The sequence below is a fragment of the Chiloscyllium plagiosum genome, unplaced genomic scaffold (assembly GCF_037043375.1).
Source record: "Chiloscyllium plagiosum isolate Xiang-an unplaced genomic scaffold, Cpla_swu_hap1 HiC_scaffold_9, whole genome shotgun sequence".
NCBI classification, from domain to species: domain Eukaryota; kingdom Metazoa; phylum Chordata; class Chondrichthyes; order Orectolobiformes; family Hemiscylliidae; genus Chiloscyllium; species Chiloscyllium plagiosum.
In genome coordinates this window covers 66056052-66071945 of record NW_028270147.1, presented here as the reverse complement: position 1 = coordinate 66071945, position 15894 = coordinate 66056052, and the positions used below count along the sequence as shown (strand labels likewise).

The window sequence follows — 15894 nt, the reverse complement described above, 5'->3', positions numbered from 1 at the left end:
GGGCCCAACACTGGACACAGTATTCTAAATGGGGCCTACCTCGAGCTTTATAAAATCTCAGAAGCACATCACTGCTTTTATATTCCAACCCTCTTGAGATAAATGACAACATTACATTTGCTTTCTTAATCACGGACTCAACCTGCAAGTTAACCTTTAGAGAATCCTGAACTAGCACTCCCAGATCCTTTTGTACTTTGGCTTTATGAATTTTCTCACAACTTATAAAATAGTCCATGACCGCATTCATTTTTTCATTTGCTCTACAGATTGGAAACCAAAGTAGATGGTCCCTTTGCTGAAGAGCAAGCAGCTTTCTGGAGTGGGCAGGTCATGCTGTGAGCAGGGTTTTATGTTCAGAAACATCACGCAGCAGAGCCAAGACTATCAGGAGCCACATAAATTTAATGATTTCAAGAAGCTTTTTGATAGTATCCATTGGCAGTCACACCGGTATATCACAAGACAATCAAACACTCGACAGCACTCCATTAACACCTCCAATGCCTTATATAGTGACTCCAGTTGCTGCATCAGCACCAGTACTGGCACGATGGGCTCCCTCAACATCATCTCTGGAGTACAGCAAGACTGCACATTGTATGCAATCCTTCCCTTCAGTGGGCGGCACAGTGGCTCAATGGTTAGCACTGGTGTCTCTCAGCTCTAGGGACCCGGGTTCGATTCCAACCTCAGGAGACTGTCTGTGGAGTTTGCACATTTTCCCTGTGTCTGCGTGGGTTTTCCCCGGGTGCTGCAGTTTCTTCTCACAGTCCAAAGATGTGCAGGTTAGGTGGATTGGCCATGCTAAATTGCCCAGAGTGTCCAGGGATGTGTAGGTTAGCTGAATTAGCCATGGGAAATAGCAGGGTTACAGGGATAGGGGGTCTGGGTGGGATGATCTTCAGAGGATTGGTATGGACTCAATGGGCTGAATGGTCTACTTCTGCACTGTAGGGATTCTGTTATTGATTTGACAGACAATATGGATTTGCTTGTTACAGAATCATAGACACTGCAAAACACAATCCCTGGTGGTGAGAGCAGTGTCAAGGCTGATTGGATGGTAACAAGCTTCCACCACACCCCATTACCATCAAACAACGAAAACCCTGAGGGTGTCGTTCACATCCCCTCCTCAGGGAGGATACTGTCCAGATTGATCCTCTCCCCCACTCACCTATTGTACTCTATGCTACTTTCTCCCCACCCCCACCCTCCTCTCACTTATCTCTCCATGCTTCAGGCTCTCTGCCTGTATTCCTGATGAAGGGCTTTTGCCCGAAACGTCGATTTTACTGCTCCTCGGATGCTGCCTGAACTGCTGTGCTCTTCCAGCACCACTAATCCAGAATCTGGTTTCCAGCCTCTGCAGTCATTGTTTTTACCTATATTGTTACAAACACAAGGTTTGGCAAAGTAGCATCAGTCTCCCAGTGACTCCACAGGGTGTGGGTTTCTAAAAACATCAACATGGTCTCAAAGCCGTGACACTCCAAATCCATTGGAATGTATTCCATCACTAAGGCATTGAAGAAAACACTAAAGGTGCCACATGGGTGAGAGTCTCCCAACAGCATTACCAGTACATGATCCTGAGCAGCACTGGAAGAGAAAAGATTACCGATGAAGGAGTGCTATAGAGGGCTGGTCACAGGCACTGGCAGGACATCGTGACAAAGAGATGACTGACGCTGGCAGGATGTGTACCTTGCCTCCTGGAACAGAGTGGTAGTGGTTTGGACCCTATCACACCGGAAAAGAAGATGAACCTTACAAAGAAAACTTGGTGCAGGGCATTCAAGGGAGATCCTCAAGAACAGAACACCACTTGGAATGCAGCAAAAGAGATTGCAATGGACTGAGAGTGATGGCAGAATCTTACTACCCATTTTCATGTTCACAGCCAGAGGAACAAAGTTCTACGTAAAAACTGTGACCTTGAATAATACAGATTATTTATTCGATAATAGATGAGAACAAGGTGTTGATGAAAGAGATGGGAGCATTCTCTTGAAAGTGCTCTCTGGTTCAAAAAGATATTCTCAGTTACTGTAAAGATCAGAAACCATAACAAGGATGTGGTAGTTTTTGTATGATAGAGACTAAAATAGGTCACGTTTTTAGGTCAGACAGTGTGGGAGACTCTCAGACCGATTGATAATACTTCTCAAGTCAGAAAGTGTTTTATGGGAGTGACAAACACTGTCTACTTTCTTAGCTATCTACAGCGTATAGATCTTGTGAATAAACTGCAATATAGATTCCAGTTGTGATCCTGTCTGTCAAGATACAATGAGATAGTTATTATTTTCCACATGGGCAGATAGCAAAATCAACATTTGTTTAATATTGAAAATAGTGCAAAATAAAACCCAAGGTCTGCTGCAGGTACGAAGGCTAAATGTGATTAAACTAACTCATTTTATGAAGGCTACAGTTATAGAGTGTCAATCAGTACCACTAGTCTGGACATCACACACAATGAACTATAAATTGGTCTGAATTTGGAATTATTTCTGTTTCCAGTCTTAAAAAGAGGTGGAAGGCTGGTGCCACGATGCGTTTTTTCTTAAATCATGTATGAAAACAGAAACGAACACTTTCTGGATGAATTTTCAGAGTGGTAATTCTCTTGGAGTATTTTAAAGCCATTTTGCTCTTGGAGAAAGCCATTCTCTTTATTTAGTTGAAGGCTACTCATTCAGGCTTGCACTGCTACACACGTATGCATTCTCACATACACATTCTAAATTTCAGAGAATATTCTCTCGTAAGTGAACACACACACATTCTCTCGATACACACTCACGCGTAGGCGTTAATTTTTACGCATTGTCTACACTTTTGGTGAAAACGCTGGCAGAGGTCAGAATTTGAAAGTCTCAAACCAAACCCAGCCTCTACCATTTTTATTGGTGGGGGTGGGGTGCGGCGGGAGCAAAGAAAATAAGGCACCCACTGAGTGGTCGTTTTGAAAGACAATTCCAAGGAGTTACATAAAGAATGGAAATGTTTGTTTCCACAAGGGAAGGGATTAAGTGAACTGCTTGTCTTTGTAGGAGATTAGCTAGAGAAATTTCGTTTTTTTTCGACAGCAACCTCATCAATTACTTTATTTTAGTTTGGTTCCTGGTTTGCCCATGGGGAACGTTGAGTGAGTTAGTTGTACAGCAGAGTGAAGACAATGAGTGGAGTCACAGGCATAAGTTGGCATGGGGTCTGGATAGGGCCGTTTCACTGAGAAGTGGGTATGTGTACGCAGTGGGAGTCTGAAAGGTCAAATATCACAGGTTAGTTTTCATGAGTCATGTTGTGTTTATTTTTGTTATGTATATTTCTTTTTTTTACCAAAAAACAGACAGACTAGGGGCACAAGGGCTAGCGTCCGCTCTTGTTAAGAGAATCACTGAGTCGAACTCTCAGGGATGTGGGGTGGGGTGGGGGAGGGGAGTAAAATTCCAGCCCATTCTTCCTCGTGTGGCCTCACGCGTTCCCAGGATCTTTACCTGACTCAGCGGCTCCCTCACCCCGGAGACCCCCCTGCTCACGTATACAGACCCGCCTCTTTCACGTAGGATGGCCTGATTCCGGCCACGCAAAACACGCAGCTTGTCAGGACAACATTGCGCAAGGGCAGACTGGGATAGCAGCCAGGAATGTGAATGGGAGCTGTAAGCACTGCGAGCCGCCACCACAGCTTGTTTGCTGTTAAAGCCCAGGCAATTTTAGCGCCTCATTACAAAAAAAAAGTGGACCATTCCAGATGTCAGTTGTTACAAATTGGCAACAGATTTTCAGGGACGTTTGAGGGGAGCCAACATTTCGATTTGCGAATACTCGGATCAATCCAATTCTGGATTGTCCTTTATCGTTTTGATTTTAACTGCTGTGTGTTTGCAGCATTTTTAAAAAATCGTTTCAGGTCACCAGATAGCACCTTCTGGTATGCATTAGTTGGAAGAGTTAATTACACGATACAGTCCAAAGGCTTGGGGCACTTCTTGCAGCTCCTCAGTGGATTGACTAGCCTGAAACAATGTTCCAGGTGCTCCCGTGATAGGAGTAGCGCCGCACTGTACTGAAGTTGTTGTTTTGTCGGGATTCCGCGGCGCTCTCACTTACCCGCGAATTTCAAAGTTCCCATTGCGCCGCCGGGATCCTCCTCAGGGACACGAACAGGTATAGGCCGTTCGGTCCCTCCAGCCTGCTCCACCATTTAGTCGGATCAGGGCTGGTCTGACATCCCTCATGTCCGCTCTCCCGCCCTTTCCCCTTAACTGACCCCAGAGGAACTGATTTAAGTGCCAAACCCTGTGCTCAATATTCACCGCTTACTCAAATATTTACCCTGGAGATGATGCACCGTTTAGTCCTCCGTGTAGCTCAGTGATTAACAATGTAGCTCAACTCACCTGCAAATCCAAACACTTCCCCAATCCCCAGGAATCCTCCCTAGTCTAACTTCCTTCCCCACCCTGACTAACACACTGACGACTTGCTCCCCTCACAACCCCTGACCTAACCACTCCTGACTTGACAACCTTTCTATTCGACTGTACCCCAATTGAATCTGACTACTGCTACCCACCTGACTTATTGGTACCACCCCATCGATGCATATGTTTACTCACCCACTCACACATTCACTCACACATTCACATTTTCACTCTCACATTCCCCTGAAAGACTTGAATCCTTTAACCGTATGGCCGAATACAACAGCTGATGTAAAAAAGAATCTACTGTATGTCCCGGGGTCTGCACCAGTGCTTCATTGTCAGAGCTGGGATTGGAACATCTGATTGAAAGTGAATAAAAAACTGAGTTTACGATGACCTCTGCCAGCAGCAGCGATTCATCCAGAAACCCTACTGATCAGAAAATCTAGCTTGCTGTGACTTGGCCCATGACTGCATTGCCACAGTGAATACGGCATCCGAGGATATGTATTCAGTGAACAAATAATTCCTAGCTCTTTACAAATATCTTAAGAAATAACTTATCTTTCTTTTAAAAACATAAATCATATCCCTATTAATATAACTGTGCCAATCATGAACTTTTTAAAACATCTAAACTGCAGGATATTAACAGTTAAATTTGATAAATAAATCAGACACCAGGCTTTTATGGACTGCCTTATTTTCCAAAAATGTTCATTGTATCACTAAGGTGCTAAGTTGTTGAGCTGTCTCAGGGCTCCTGATCTTATAGCTTCTGCTCTGTCACTTATAGAATCACAGAGATGTACATTCCAACAAGGAAAAGAGCTCTACAGCAACCTGAGTTCTGTTCACTCAATAAGTCATTCCGACAGACTAGCTTTGAATCCACCCATAGAGAGGTTAAGGAATTTTCTAAACAGTAGGGCTTTGAAACCATCGCCTCATCACAATATCCAAATGGACACAGTCTTGTGGAAGACAGGCAGTCAAAAGTGCTGAGAAACAACGAAGACCCAAACCTTGCCTTATTGCCACTCTCACCAACCCTGCTCAAGGCTGACATGATGTTACCTGGAGAGTACGTCAAGTTGACCAAGAAGATAGTTCGGAAAATGTGTTGCTGGAAAAGCGCAGCAGGTCAGGCGGCATCCAAGGAGCAGGAGAATCGACGTTTCGGGCATAAGCCCTTCTCCAGGAAGATCCCTGAAGAAGGGCTCATGCCCGAAACGTCGATTCTCCTGCTCCTTTGATGCTGCCTGACCTGCTGCGCTTTTCCAGCAACACGTTTTCAGCTCTGATCTCCAGCATCTGCAGTTGTCACTTTCTCCAAGAAGATAGTTCGCCCAATTGTAAGCAACAAATAGATGAAAAATAAGAGCACATTAAAACTATCAGTGTTCCCCAGTGAGAGGGTTGGCATCCTTAGCAGACCAACGGCCAGAATGAATGATGATTTATTGTCGAGTACAAATTGACAATGAACAACACAGTAAAATACAAGGAACAGCGTCAACAGTCACCACATTCTGGCATCATTTGAATATATTAAAATGAGAGGTGAAATTCCCGTGGATGTTTTCCTTAGTTAATATCACAGTACAAATGATGACTTGACCGTACAGTTGAAAGTTGTTGCTTTCTTTCAAATTTCAATGGCGGTATCAGAGCAGATACCTTCAATTTGTCAACAAAATCAAGCCAGTTGAGCAAGAGTTATCCATTGATGATAGGAATGAGAGACTAGATTTCAGGAGCCTCACATTATTTGCTTACAATTGTGTCAAAATTTACACACACGCTAGATTTACCTTCCCAGCATAAACGAAGTAAACAGCAAAACACTTTTAGGATTCTCCCCGATCATTACCGAGTACGTGAGGAGTAAAACATTACGGATTGTGAGAAGTTTGAAACAAAAACAGAAAAACAATTGTAAATGGGTTCAAATTGAAATTCGCCTCTACTCTGACGATAGCTTGTGTGTTTCCCAGATTCGACAATGTTTTACTATGAACAAGGTAATCGAGTGCACAAGGAAGGAATTCGTGTTAAAACCATACACAGTACTGTAAAACGCTAATGAGACCCCAGCAGGAGCAGTATGTCAGACCTTGGAAACCACACATTGAGACGTATATAGAGATAGTCCAGAAGAGATTTATAAGAATTGCAACGGGGATAAGGGACTTCTCGAAAGGGACGTGGGAGAGTGGAGAAACTGGAATTGTTTCTTGGGAGACTAAAGGGATTTTGGTAGAGTTCTTTAAAATCACAGTAGGTTTATGGAGTGAATAGGGAGAAATTGTTTTTGGTGCTGGATTACTGGATTTAAAGTTGGCAAGGGAGCACAGGAGGGAAACGTTTTCTTAACCATGAGTGGTGTCAAATTCAATAATAACTTTACAAACCAGCATTGGAGAGGTACGGGAGGAGACTGAGAAATAGACGGGGGCTGTGATGAAGGGGGAAGTCGGGGTGAGTACTGGAGCTGGAAGACGTCACTGTGTGACTCATCCGTGAGCAAGAGCAGTGTTTAAAAAGCCCGAGAGTAGCGCTGGGGAGCAGATTGAGAACAGCCTCGGACTGAAAGCAACGATGTTTGGAAAAGCCGGCGCAGCGAATCCACGGGGAATGCTATTGTTACTGGTCGCCGCGCTTCTCCCTCTTCACCAGGCAGGTAAGCAGAAAGCTGGCGTTAGGGAGGGCCAGGATAGGCACTGGCTGTGGTGAGCCCTCAGACTACTGTGTGGGCTTTCACAGCGCACTCAGCTCCAGACAACTGAAACAAACTGTAATTTCCTGCTCTGAGTAGGATTCAGGTTTCTGATCTGTAGGTTACTGAACAAGGGCTGGTTATACAAGTACATAAAGTACAGTGACGCTAATGTAACCGTCTCCAACTGTTAAAATCACACACCAGGTTATAGTCCAACAGGTTTTATTTGGAAGCACTAGCTTGCGAAGCGCCCCTCCTTCATCAGGTGGTTTTTAACTTTGTCCACCCCAGTCCAACACCGACATCTCTAAATCGGAGGAGCGCTTCGAAAGCTAGTTTGCTTCCAATTAAACCTGTTGGACTATAACCTGGTGTTGTGTGATTTTTAACTTTGTCCACCCCAGTCCAGCACCGGCATCTCCAAATCATGTATCCAACTGAGTATCAACTCGGCTTGGGAGGGATTTTAAGCCGTGTTGCTGGATCAAGGTGAGAAACACAGGGCTGTACAATGATCTGAGAGCTTGACCTTTTGTGTTTTTCTCACAGCCAACCCTTGCTGCTCCAACCCCTGCGCGAACCGGGGAGTTTGCACCGCGGTCGGTTCCGGCAGCTATGAATGTGACTGCACTCGCACTGGATTTTACGGGGAAAACTGCACCACACGTAAGTCGTGCGATTGACTGACAATCTGTCTGCCGTGCGCGCTCAGTGTTTACCCTTCTGATAACCGGAACCCTCATCTCAATGCATGTCCTCTGCCCCAACAGCCGAGTTCTGGACCTGGGTGAAACTGAGCCTGAAACCGACTCCTAACACAGTCCATCACATCCTAACCCACTATCCAGGAATTTGGAATCTAGTTAACCAGATCCCTTTCTTAAGGGACAGGATTATGCGTTACGTCTTAACGTGTAAGTGAGATAAAGCCACGTCCGTGACTTTTATTTGGATCTTTTTTTTGCAATCATTCTGAAATCAACATGGTAGCATTAAATGTGCAGAGTGGATGTAAATACTATTAGGCTCCTCTTTTAATGAAAAATAACCTTTCGTTTAAGGGACGTGGGCATTATTGACTAGGTCAGCATTTTGTCCGTCTCTAATTGCTCTTCAGAAGGTGACAGTGAGTTTTGCAGTTCTTGTGGGGGTGCGGGTCAGTTCTGCAAAGTTGCAAAAGGAAGTCCTGAAATAGAATACAATAAGGTTGTCGTTGGGCACTATGTACTGAAAGCATGGTAAATGCACTTATGAAAGTTGGGATATTTAATATTGTTCTCAAATAAAATTATGTATGAATTTACAAGATGTGGCTAGTGGATGGGAAGTGATCAGATTAGGTGGATTGCTACACAGAGTGGGGATAGGATTTTTAACCTTGTGGTTCATTAGATCAAGTGCATTTAATAATTCCATATTATTAAGGACGGCAGATCTATTGTTGGGAATTGAATGGGGCAAGTGGGATCTGATTATGAAAATAATTCTCCTCTCCACAAACAGCCAGATCTCATTTGATTGACAGTCCTCCTACCTACAATTCAAATTATGCATACAAGAGCTGGGAAGCCTATGCCAATATCTCCTTCTACACCAGAAGTCTTCCTCCAACTCCTGAAGATTGTCCAACACCAATGGGAGTAGTTGGTGAGTTAACAGAACAAGTACACATTTCTGACCTACTAGAGGGGTTGTACAGTCTACACCTGTTCCCATCTCAGATGCTCTACGTGAGGCTTGAAAGTGAATAAAGTGTTTTTTATTGAATTCGTGTCCATTTGGGTGGAAAATGTTGTCCAGTATGGTGCTATCTCCATCCATGTTTCTTCTGTTGAGCAAAAGACAGTAATGTTATTGCTGTTACTGACATTTCTTAAAAGGTTTGTTATTCAAATACAATCGATACCCCTCAGGATTGGGGTGGGATGGCACCACTTCAACAAGAACTAATTTTAAAGATATCTCACTCTCTCCTCTCACAGGAAAGAAAACACTGCCTGATCCCAAGTATTTAGCTGAACGATTCCTGATGAGGAAGAAATTTGTACCTGATCCACAAAAGACCAATATGATGTTTGCCTTTTTTGCTCAGCATTTCACCCACCAGTTTTTTAAGACTGACCAGATCCGAGGCCCTGAATTTACAAAAGGTTTAGGACATGGTGTAAGTAGAAATCATTTCTATGGCTTCAGCAATAATTCACAAATATTGAACATAAAAAGATTAATCATTATGCTTATCATAAATCAATTCATATCAAAAAATATTTATAATTCCAACACTACTTTTAAAATTATGGTGAATTTATATTTTATATTCTTTACATTTTGCAGGTTGACCTGAGCCATGTCTATGGAGAAACTTTGGATCGACAGCACAAATTAAGACTATTTACGGATGGAAAACTTAAATATCAGGTAGATGTTTAAACAGAATTTGTCATCGTGTATTAAAAGAGGCAGCAATATTTGCATGTTCAATGCCCAAGTACCTTTGATCTGTTTGGCAGTGTTTGTATGAAGCTTCCATGAAATTATCTAATCCACAAACATTTCTTGTAGGTTTTTAATGGAGAGGTTTATCCTCCCACTGTTAAGGATGCAGAAGTAGAGATGACTTACCCTCCCCATATCCCAGACCACTTGCGGTTTGCCGTGGGCCAAGAATTCTTTGGCCTGGTTCCGGGGTTGATGATGTATGCAACTATCTGGCTGCGGGAACACAACCGAGTTTGTGATGTGTTGAAAGTGGAGCACCCTGACTGGGATGATGAACGGCTTTTTCAGACAACCAGACTTATATTGATAGGTGAGTGGATCCAGCATGTTCAGCTGCTTTCTAAAATACCTCCTGATCCTTTGGACCAACCCATATTAAGATGCAGAGCAGCATGCTGGCATAAAATATAAAAACAGCTTATTTTTAGAACTTCACAGTTTTAAAGTGAAGTTTGAATAAATATATTTTGGCATTGAAACCTTCTGCATTAAAATAAATCCTTAAATTATATTATTAATGTTAACAGGGGAGACGATCAAAATTGTAATTGAAGATTATGTGCAACATCTGAGTGGTTATCACTTCAAGCTGAAATTTGATCCAGAGCTGCTCTTTAACCAACAATTCCAATACAGTAATCGGATTGCATCGGAGTTCAATACCCTCTATCACTGGCATCCCCTGATGCCTGATTCCTTCAACATCCAGCACAAAGATTACAGTTACCGTGAATTCCTCTTCAATAACTCTGTGCTGCTCGAACACGGCATCTCCAACATGGTGGCTTCATTCACCAGGCAGATTGCAGGCAGGGTAAGAATCAGCTCATCTTCAGTCTATTACATCTTGGTGTAAAACCAGCAAGTCATTTCGGCTGCAACAATGGAGTCAATATTAACACTTAAACTGTTGTGTCAAATGTGTACACTCCATGTCATAGTCCTTATGTTGCAGTTAATGCTGGCTTTGTTTCACCTTCCAATTCTTTAATTCAGCAACTATTGAAACTTCATTAAATACAGCTTTGATTATTAACTGCTTATTTGGCAGTGGAACTTGGATTCCTTGAAAGCTTTAAAGCTAATAATACTGTTTTTCCTACAGGTTGCTGGAGGTAGAAATATAAATGCAGCATTGATTAAAGTGGCTATCTCTACCATTGAACACACACGGCAGATGCGTTACAAGTCTCTGAACGAATATAGAAAACACTTCTTAATGAAGCCTTATGAGTCTTTTGAAGAGCTTACAGGTACAGTTTTCATCCAAAAGTAGTAATTAAATAATATTTGATACAATTTAAGTGTAAATGAAAAAGGTGAGGGTCAGTCAGCAGGCTATTCTTTAATTCTATATTCTCAGGCTCAAATTCAGCTTGAAAGCTTATTTTCTGATACCTTTCTACTGGCAGTGCGATTACCCATTTCCAAACAAACATTATCTTTAATATGTGACTGTCATACAGCATTAATTAGCACTAAACTTGTAGGTCACTTCAGGATGAGTAGTATAGGAAACAGTTACATTGTGATACAGCACTGATACTGAAACAAAATGTAGGTGGGAGAGAACCATTCATTTTACCAATGAGTTATTTGTGGGTAAATACAACACTGAAACTTAATACTTTCAAGCTTTCTCTTACAAATTTTTCTGTTTGGAGCTCATCTGCTTAGGGATTAGAATGTCCCATTTATTTGAGGGATAGGATGCATCACCAGGTTGACAATAGTCATTAGTGGCTCCTTGTTGATGACATTAAAGTTCTGACACCTGAGTATGTGGACCTTCCTCCAAAACCACCATAATAAAGATTACCACTTGATACTGAGAATGTATGGTACCTTTTTCACTTTTTAAAAATAGTAATTACATTACAATATCTTCTTTATGTTACAGGAGAGAATGAGATGGCAGCTGAGCTGAGAGAACTTTATGGAGATATTGATGCCGTAGAGTTGTATCCTGGCCTGATGATAGAAAAACCAAGACCTGGAGCCATCTTCGGGGAATCTATGGTCGAGATGGGCGCCCCATTCTCTTTGAAAGGTTTAATGGGAAACATAATTTGCTCTCCTGCATATTGGAAACCCAGCACCTTCGGTGGAAAAGTTGGTTTTGACATTGTGAATACTGCAACACTCAGCAGTTTGGTCTGCAATAATTTGAAAGGGCCATGCCCAGTGGTTTCGTTTAGTGTTCCTGAATCTACACCCAACAAGCAAGGCTCTGTCAGCTCCAAATCCTCCAGCTCCAATTTGGACAATGTTAATCCACAGGGGCATGCCCTGTTGAAAGAGCAATCAACAGAACTTTAAATGTTTTCTTTTGTTGGATGATTCTACTGTAATAGACACCAGGATAATAACACAGCTGCTACAATTGGTTTGGGTGAGGGAGGGCTAAAATCAATTAGGGTTCATATTTCTGCTCACAGTCTAGTGACCCCAGCTAGAATGCAGATGTGCAGATGTTGGTGATGGCAGGATCAGATTTGGCTATGATATTCCTACTAACCCCACACTTCTACCCCAAAAAGGCACTCATCAATGTGCAGTTTTGGCATTTCCTGATTAATTAGTGACCTCAACGATGCAACAAAAACAGAAATTGCTGGAAAAGCTCAGCAGGTCTGGTTGCATCTGTGGAGAGAAATCAGAGTTAATGTCTTGAGTCGAGTAACCTTTCGTCAGAACACTGGTGCAATGGTGCAATGCCAGAAGATAACCTAGCTCCATGAAAGAAGGAAGAAACTAGCAAAAGATGATTGGCCTCAAATTATTTTTACCATCTTATCTATCCAGCAAACCATGGATAAATTGCCCATCAATTCAATTCTGTTTGTTATTCACAGAATGAATGATGTAGAGTCAATACTTGGCTGATGCTGGAAAGGTAGTATTGGCTCCCATCTTTAGTTGCCCTGAGAAGCAAATTAGATCGTTTCAAAGGATGCTTTATTCAGTGCAACCTGAAGAAATGTTTTATATAAATACTCTGATTTTAAAGTGAAAAAAAAAAGCAAATGGCAAATAGTTCTTCATTCCCCTATCTTCACTACTGAAGCTGAATACTCTTCAGTTCAGCAACCACATGCACATTGAGCTATTTGATCATCTCACCATTTAATTCTCCACATAGCCTTTAGCTGTGGTCCTGACTCACAATTTGGATTCCTTTTCCTGTTAACCTCTAGCTACAAATAGATAGAATGGCACTGTAAATGTCCCTAATATCTTTGTTCAATGTTGGGCAACATCAACTCCAGTTTGTATACCTAAGAACTATTCAGTGATTTTTGGTGAAAATGCACATGTGTGCATATCTGGTGAGAATGACATCAACTTTGGACATGATTGTCCTTCATTGTTAGATGTCTCACAACATTGACTATTTAAGCTTATACATGGGTCCACTGACTCCTGTGGAACGCTGATTTGGCATGACTCACCAATCTCAACACAAAATGGGTGGAAATGGAAATCTGATGATCTTTACATGGCTTCAACAACTTCCTGTATTTATTATTTATTTTAAATTTAATATTTATTATCTAACATTAGTAATTATTATCTGAACTGTACTTATTTATGGGGGAACAAATACATTTTGTATAAAATATTATTTTTTGATACAAAGCTCAGGAACTTTTCTTGCTTTCTGAAGTTTATATATTATTAAAGTGGTTGGAATTTGCACAATAGAACTTTCAACTTGAATGTTTTAGCCCTGGAAAGGCAAAATCACTGCATTTTCTGACTCGTAGGGTTTTATTTTGGTAGGTTGATTCTTATATTGTATATTGAGTTTTGGCCTTATTTAATTTATAGAGCACAGGTTTAGTCAATGTGCCTAGATTGTAAGAGATACGTACGTCTTTTTACGTAAAATGTTCACTGCTGTGCAGTAATTTTCTGATCAGAAAATACATCATAGTACCACGCAACAACAATATTTTTCTTGTTTACATAATTATTCACCCTTAGAAGCAGCAACAGGAATAGAAAATAGATGAATGTTAGCAATAAGATAAGAAATTGTTCAGAGCTTGATTCTGGGAATGATGCACTGTTTGCTCTGCCAGCTCATTTGATTATTGCAAGCTACTGTAAAGCATTACTGTTACATGTTAGAACATTTCCAATTGTTACAATTTGTTTTGTAAAACAAAAGTCCTGTTGACAGGCTGCACTTTATAAATATGTGTTTTCTTTTGTACAAACAAAAATGAAAAGAATGTCAAATAAAAAAAATTAAAACAATGACATGATTTCAATGTGCTTTAAAGTAATTCAATCTTACTTTCAAGTTTGACCAGGAGAAAACTAGGAGCAGCATGGCTTTGTCTGAAGAATGGCACCAGCAAGTGATAAGGAGGACGAGTTGAAACTAGTTGATTGTCAAATTGAAGTGGGATGCACTCAGTAAATCAACTATCCTCTTACATTTCAGTAGAAGAAGAGTTAGTGGCAGTGGACTAACATGCAGTGAATGCTGTTCCTATACAGAAAGGGGAGGTTGAATGATACCTGGAAACTACAGAAAAATAAGTTTAACACTATTGATAGGCAACATCCTTGAATCTATTTTAAAAGTAATGAAGGAAGAAGATCTAGAGTCATAGAGTCATAGAGATGTACAGCATGGAAACAGACCCTTCGGTCCAACCCGTGCATGCCGACCAGATATCCTAACCCAATCTAGTCCCACCTGCCAGCACCCAACCCATATCCCTCTAAACCCTTCCTATTCATATACCCATCCAAATGCCTCTTAAATGTTACAAATGTACCCGCCTCCACCACTTCCTCTGGCAGCTCATTCCATACACGTACCACCCTCTGCGTGAAAACATTGCCCCTTAGGTCCCTTTTATATCTTTCCCCTCTCACCCTAAACCTATGTCCTCTAGTTCTGGACTCCCTGACCCCAGGGAAAAGACTTTGCCTAATTGCCCTATCCATGCCCCTCATAATTTTGTAAACCTCTCTAAGATCACCCCTCAGCCTCCGGCTTGAGACAGAAGATAATAAATAAAATGCATTATGAGAGATTGTGTCTTGCTGAACTAAGCTGGTTCTCTTTGAGAAGTAATAGATATCATAGGCAATAGTCAATTCAATAGATGTTGACATGCATGGAATTTCAAAAGGCCCATGACTAGGTATCACAGAGTGGACTCATGACAAATATAAGGCATGTTGAAGCAGGATAAATAGCTCAATGAGCAGTAAATTATATACGAGAAACAGAAGGAAGAGACTTGAGTAAGAGGTAATTAATCAGATTGGAGGAAAGTAGAAAGTAGTGCTCCACAAGAATCAGAATTGGGAGCACTGTTGTTCAAATTTACATTCAAAATTTGAATATAGGAATAAATAACTCAAAAGCAACATTTGACATGATCAATTCTTTGATGGTATCCGTTCAGCAAGACCCAATGTCTCATTATTCATTTGATTTATTATTTCATCAAAAACTGATGAAGATGTAACAGATGTTGTGAAACTTGAAAGGGTTCTGAAAAGATTTACAAGGATGTTGCCAGGGTTGGAAGATTTGAGCAATAGGAGAGGCTTAAAAGGCTGGGGCTGTTTTCCCGGAGTGTCAGAGGCTGAGGGGTGACCTTATAGAGGTTTACAAAATTATGGGAGGGGGCATGGATAGGGCAAATAGGCAAAGTCTTTTCCCTGGGGTCAGGGAGTCCAGAACTAGAGGGCATAGGTTTAGGGTGAGAGGGGAAAGATATAAAAGAAACATTTTCCACACAGAATAGTTCGTGTACGGAATGAGCTGCCAGAGGAAGTGGTGGAGGCTCATACAATTGCAACATTTAAGAGGCATTTGGATGGGTATATGAATAGGAAGGGGTTGGAGAGATATGGGCCAGGTGCTGGCAGGTGGGACTAGATTGGGTTGGGATATCTGGTTGGCATGGACTGGTTGGACCGAAGGGTCTGTTTTCAGGCTGTACATCTCTCTGACTCTATAATGCAGGAAGATATTTAAAAGTTAAGCAGGCTGGGCAGCAGTTGAACTTAAATACCAATCAATTTGAGGCAATAGGCTTCAGTAGGAAAACAGAAAGATCACCCACAGGTTAGGAAGCAAGAAATTGAATAGGCTAATGGAGAAAAGAAATACAGAATACGCAAATAGGTACATTCCAACAAGTAAGAAAAATTCCAAGGGATAAACCAACCATCACGTTAACTAGGAAACTTAATAAT

At 41.5% G+C, this 15894-nt stretch overlaps 1 protein-coding gene across 1 annotated transcript; it reads left to right on the top strand.

Annotated features, from left to right (window-relative positions):
• The first annotated feature begins 7002 nt into the window (after positions 1-7002).
• ptgs2b (prostaglandin-endoperoxide synthase 2b) lies at positions 7003-13923 on the top strand. Its single transcript, XM_043699511.2, has 10 exons — positions 7003-7125; positions 7714-7830; positions 7935-8078; positions 8668-8811; positions 9147-9328; positions 9499-9582; positions 9727-9973; positions 10191-10477; positions 10769-10916; positions 11564-13923. Exons 1-10 carry the CDS (start codon positions 7044-7046, stop codon positions 11980-11982), a joined length of 1854 nt encoding a protein of 617 aa, XP_043555446.2. The 5' UTR covers positions 7003-7043; the 3' UTR covers positions 11983-13923.
• The last annotated feature ends 1971 nt before the right edge of the window (positions 13924-15894 follow it).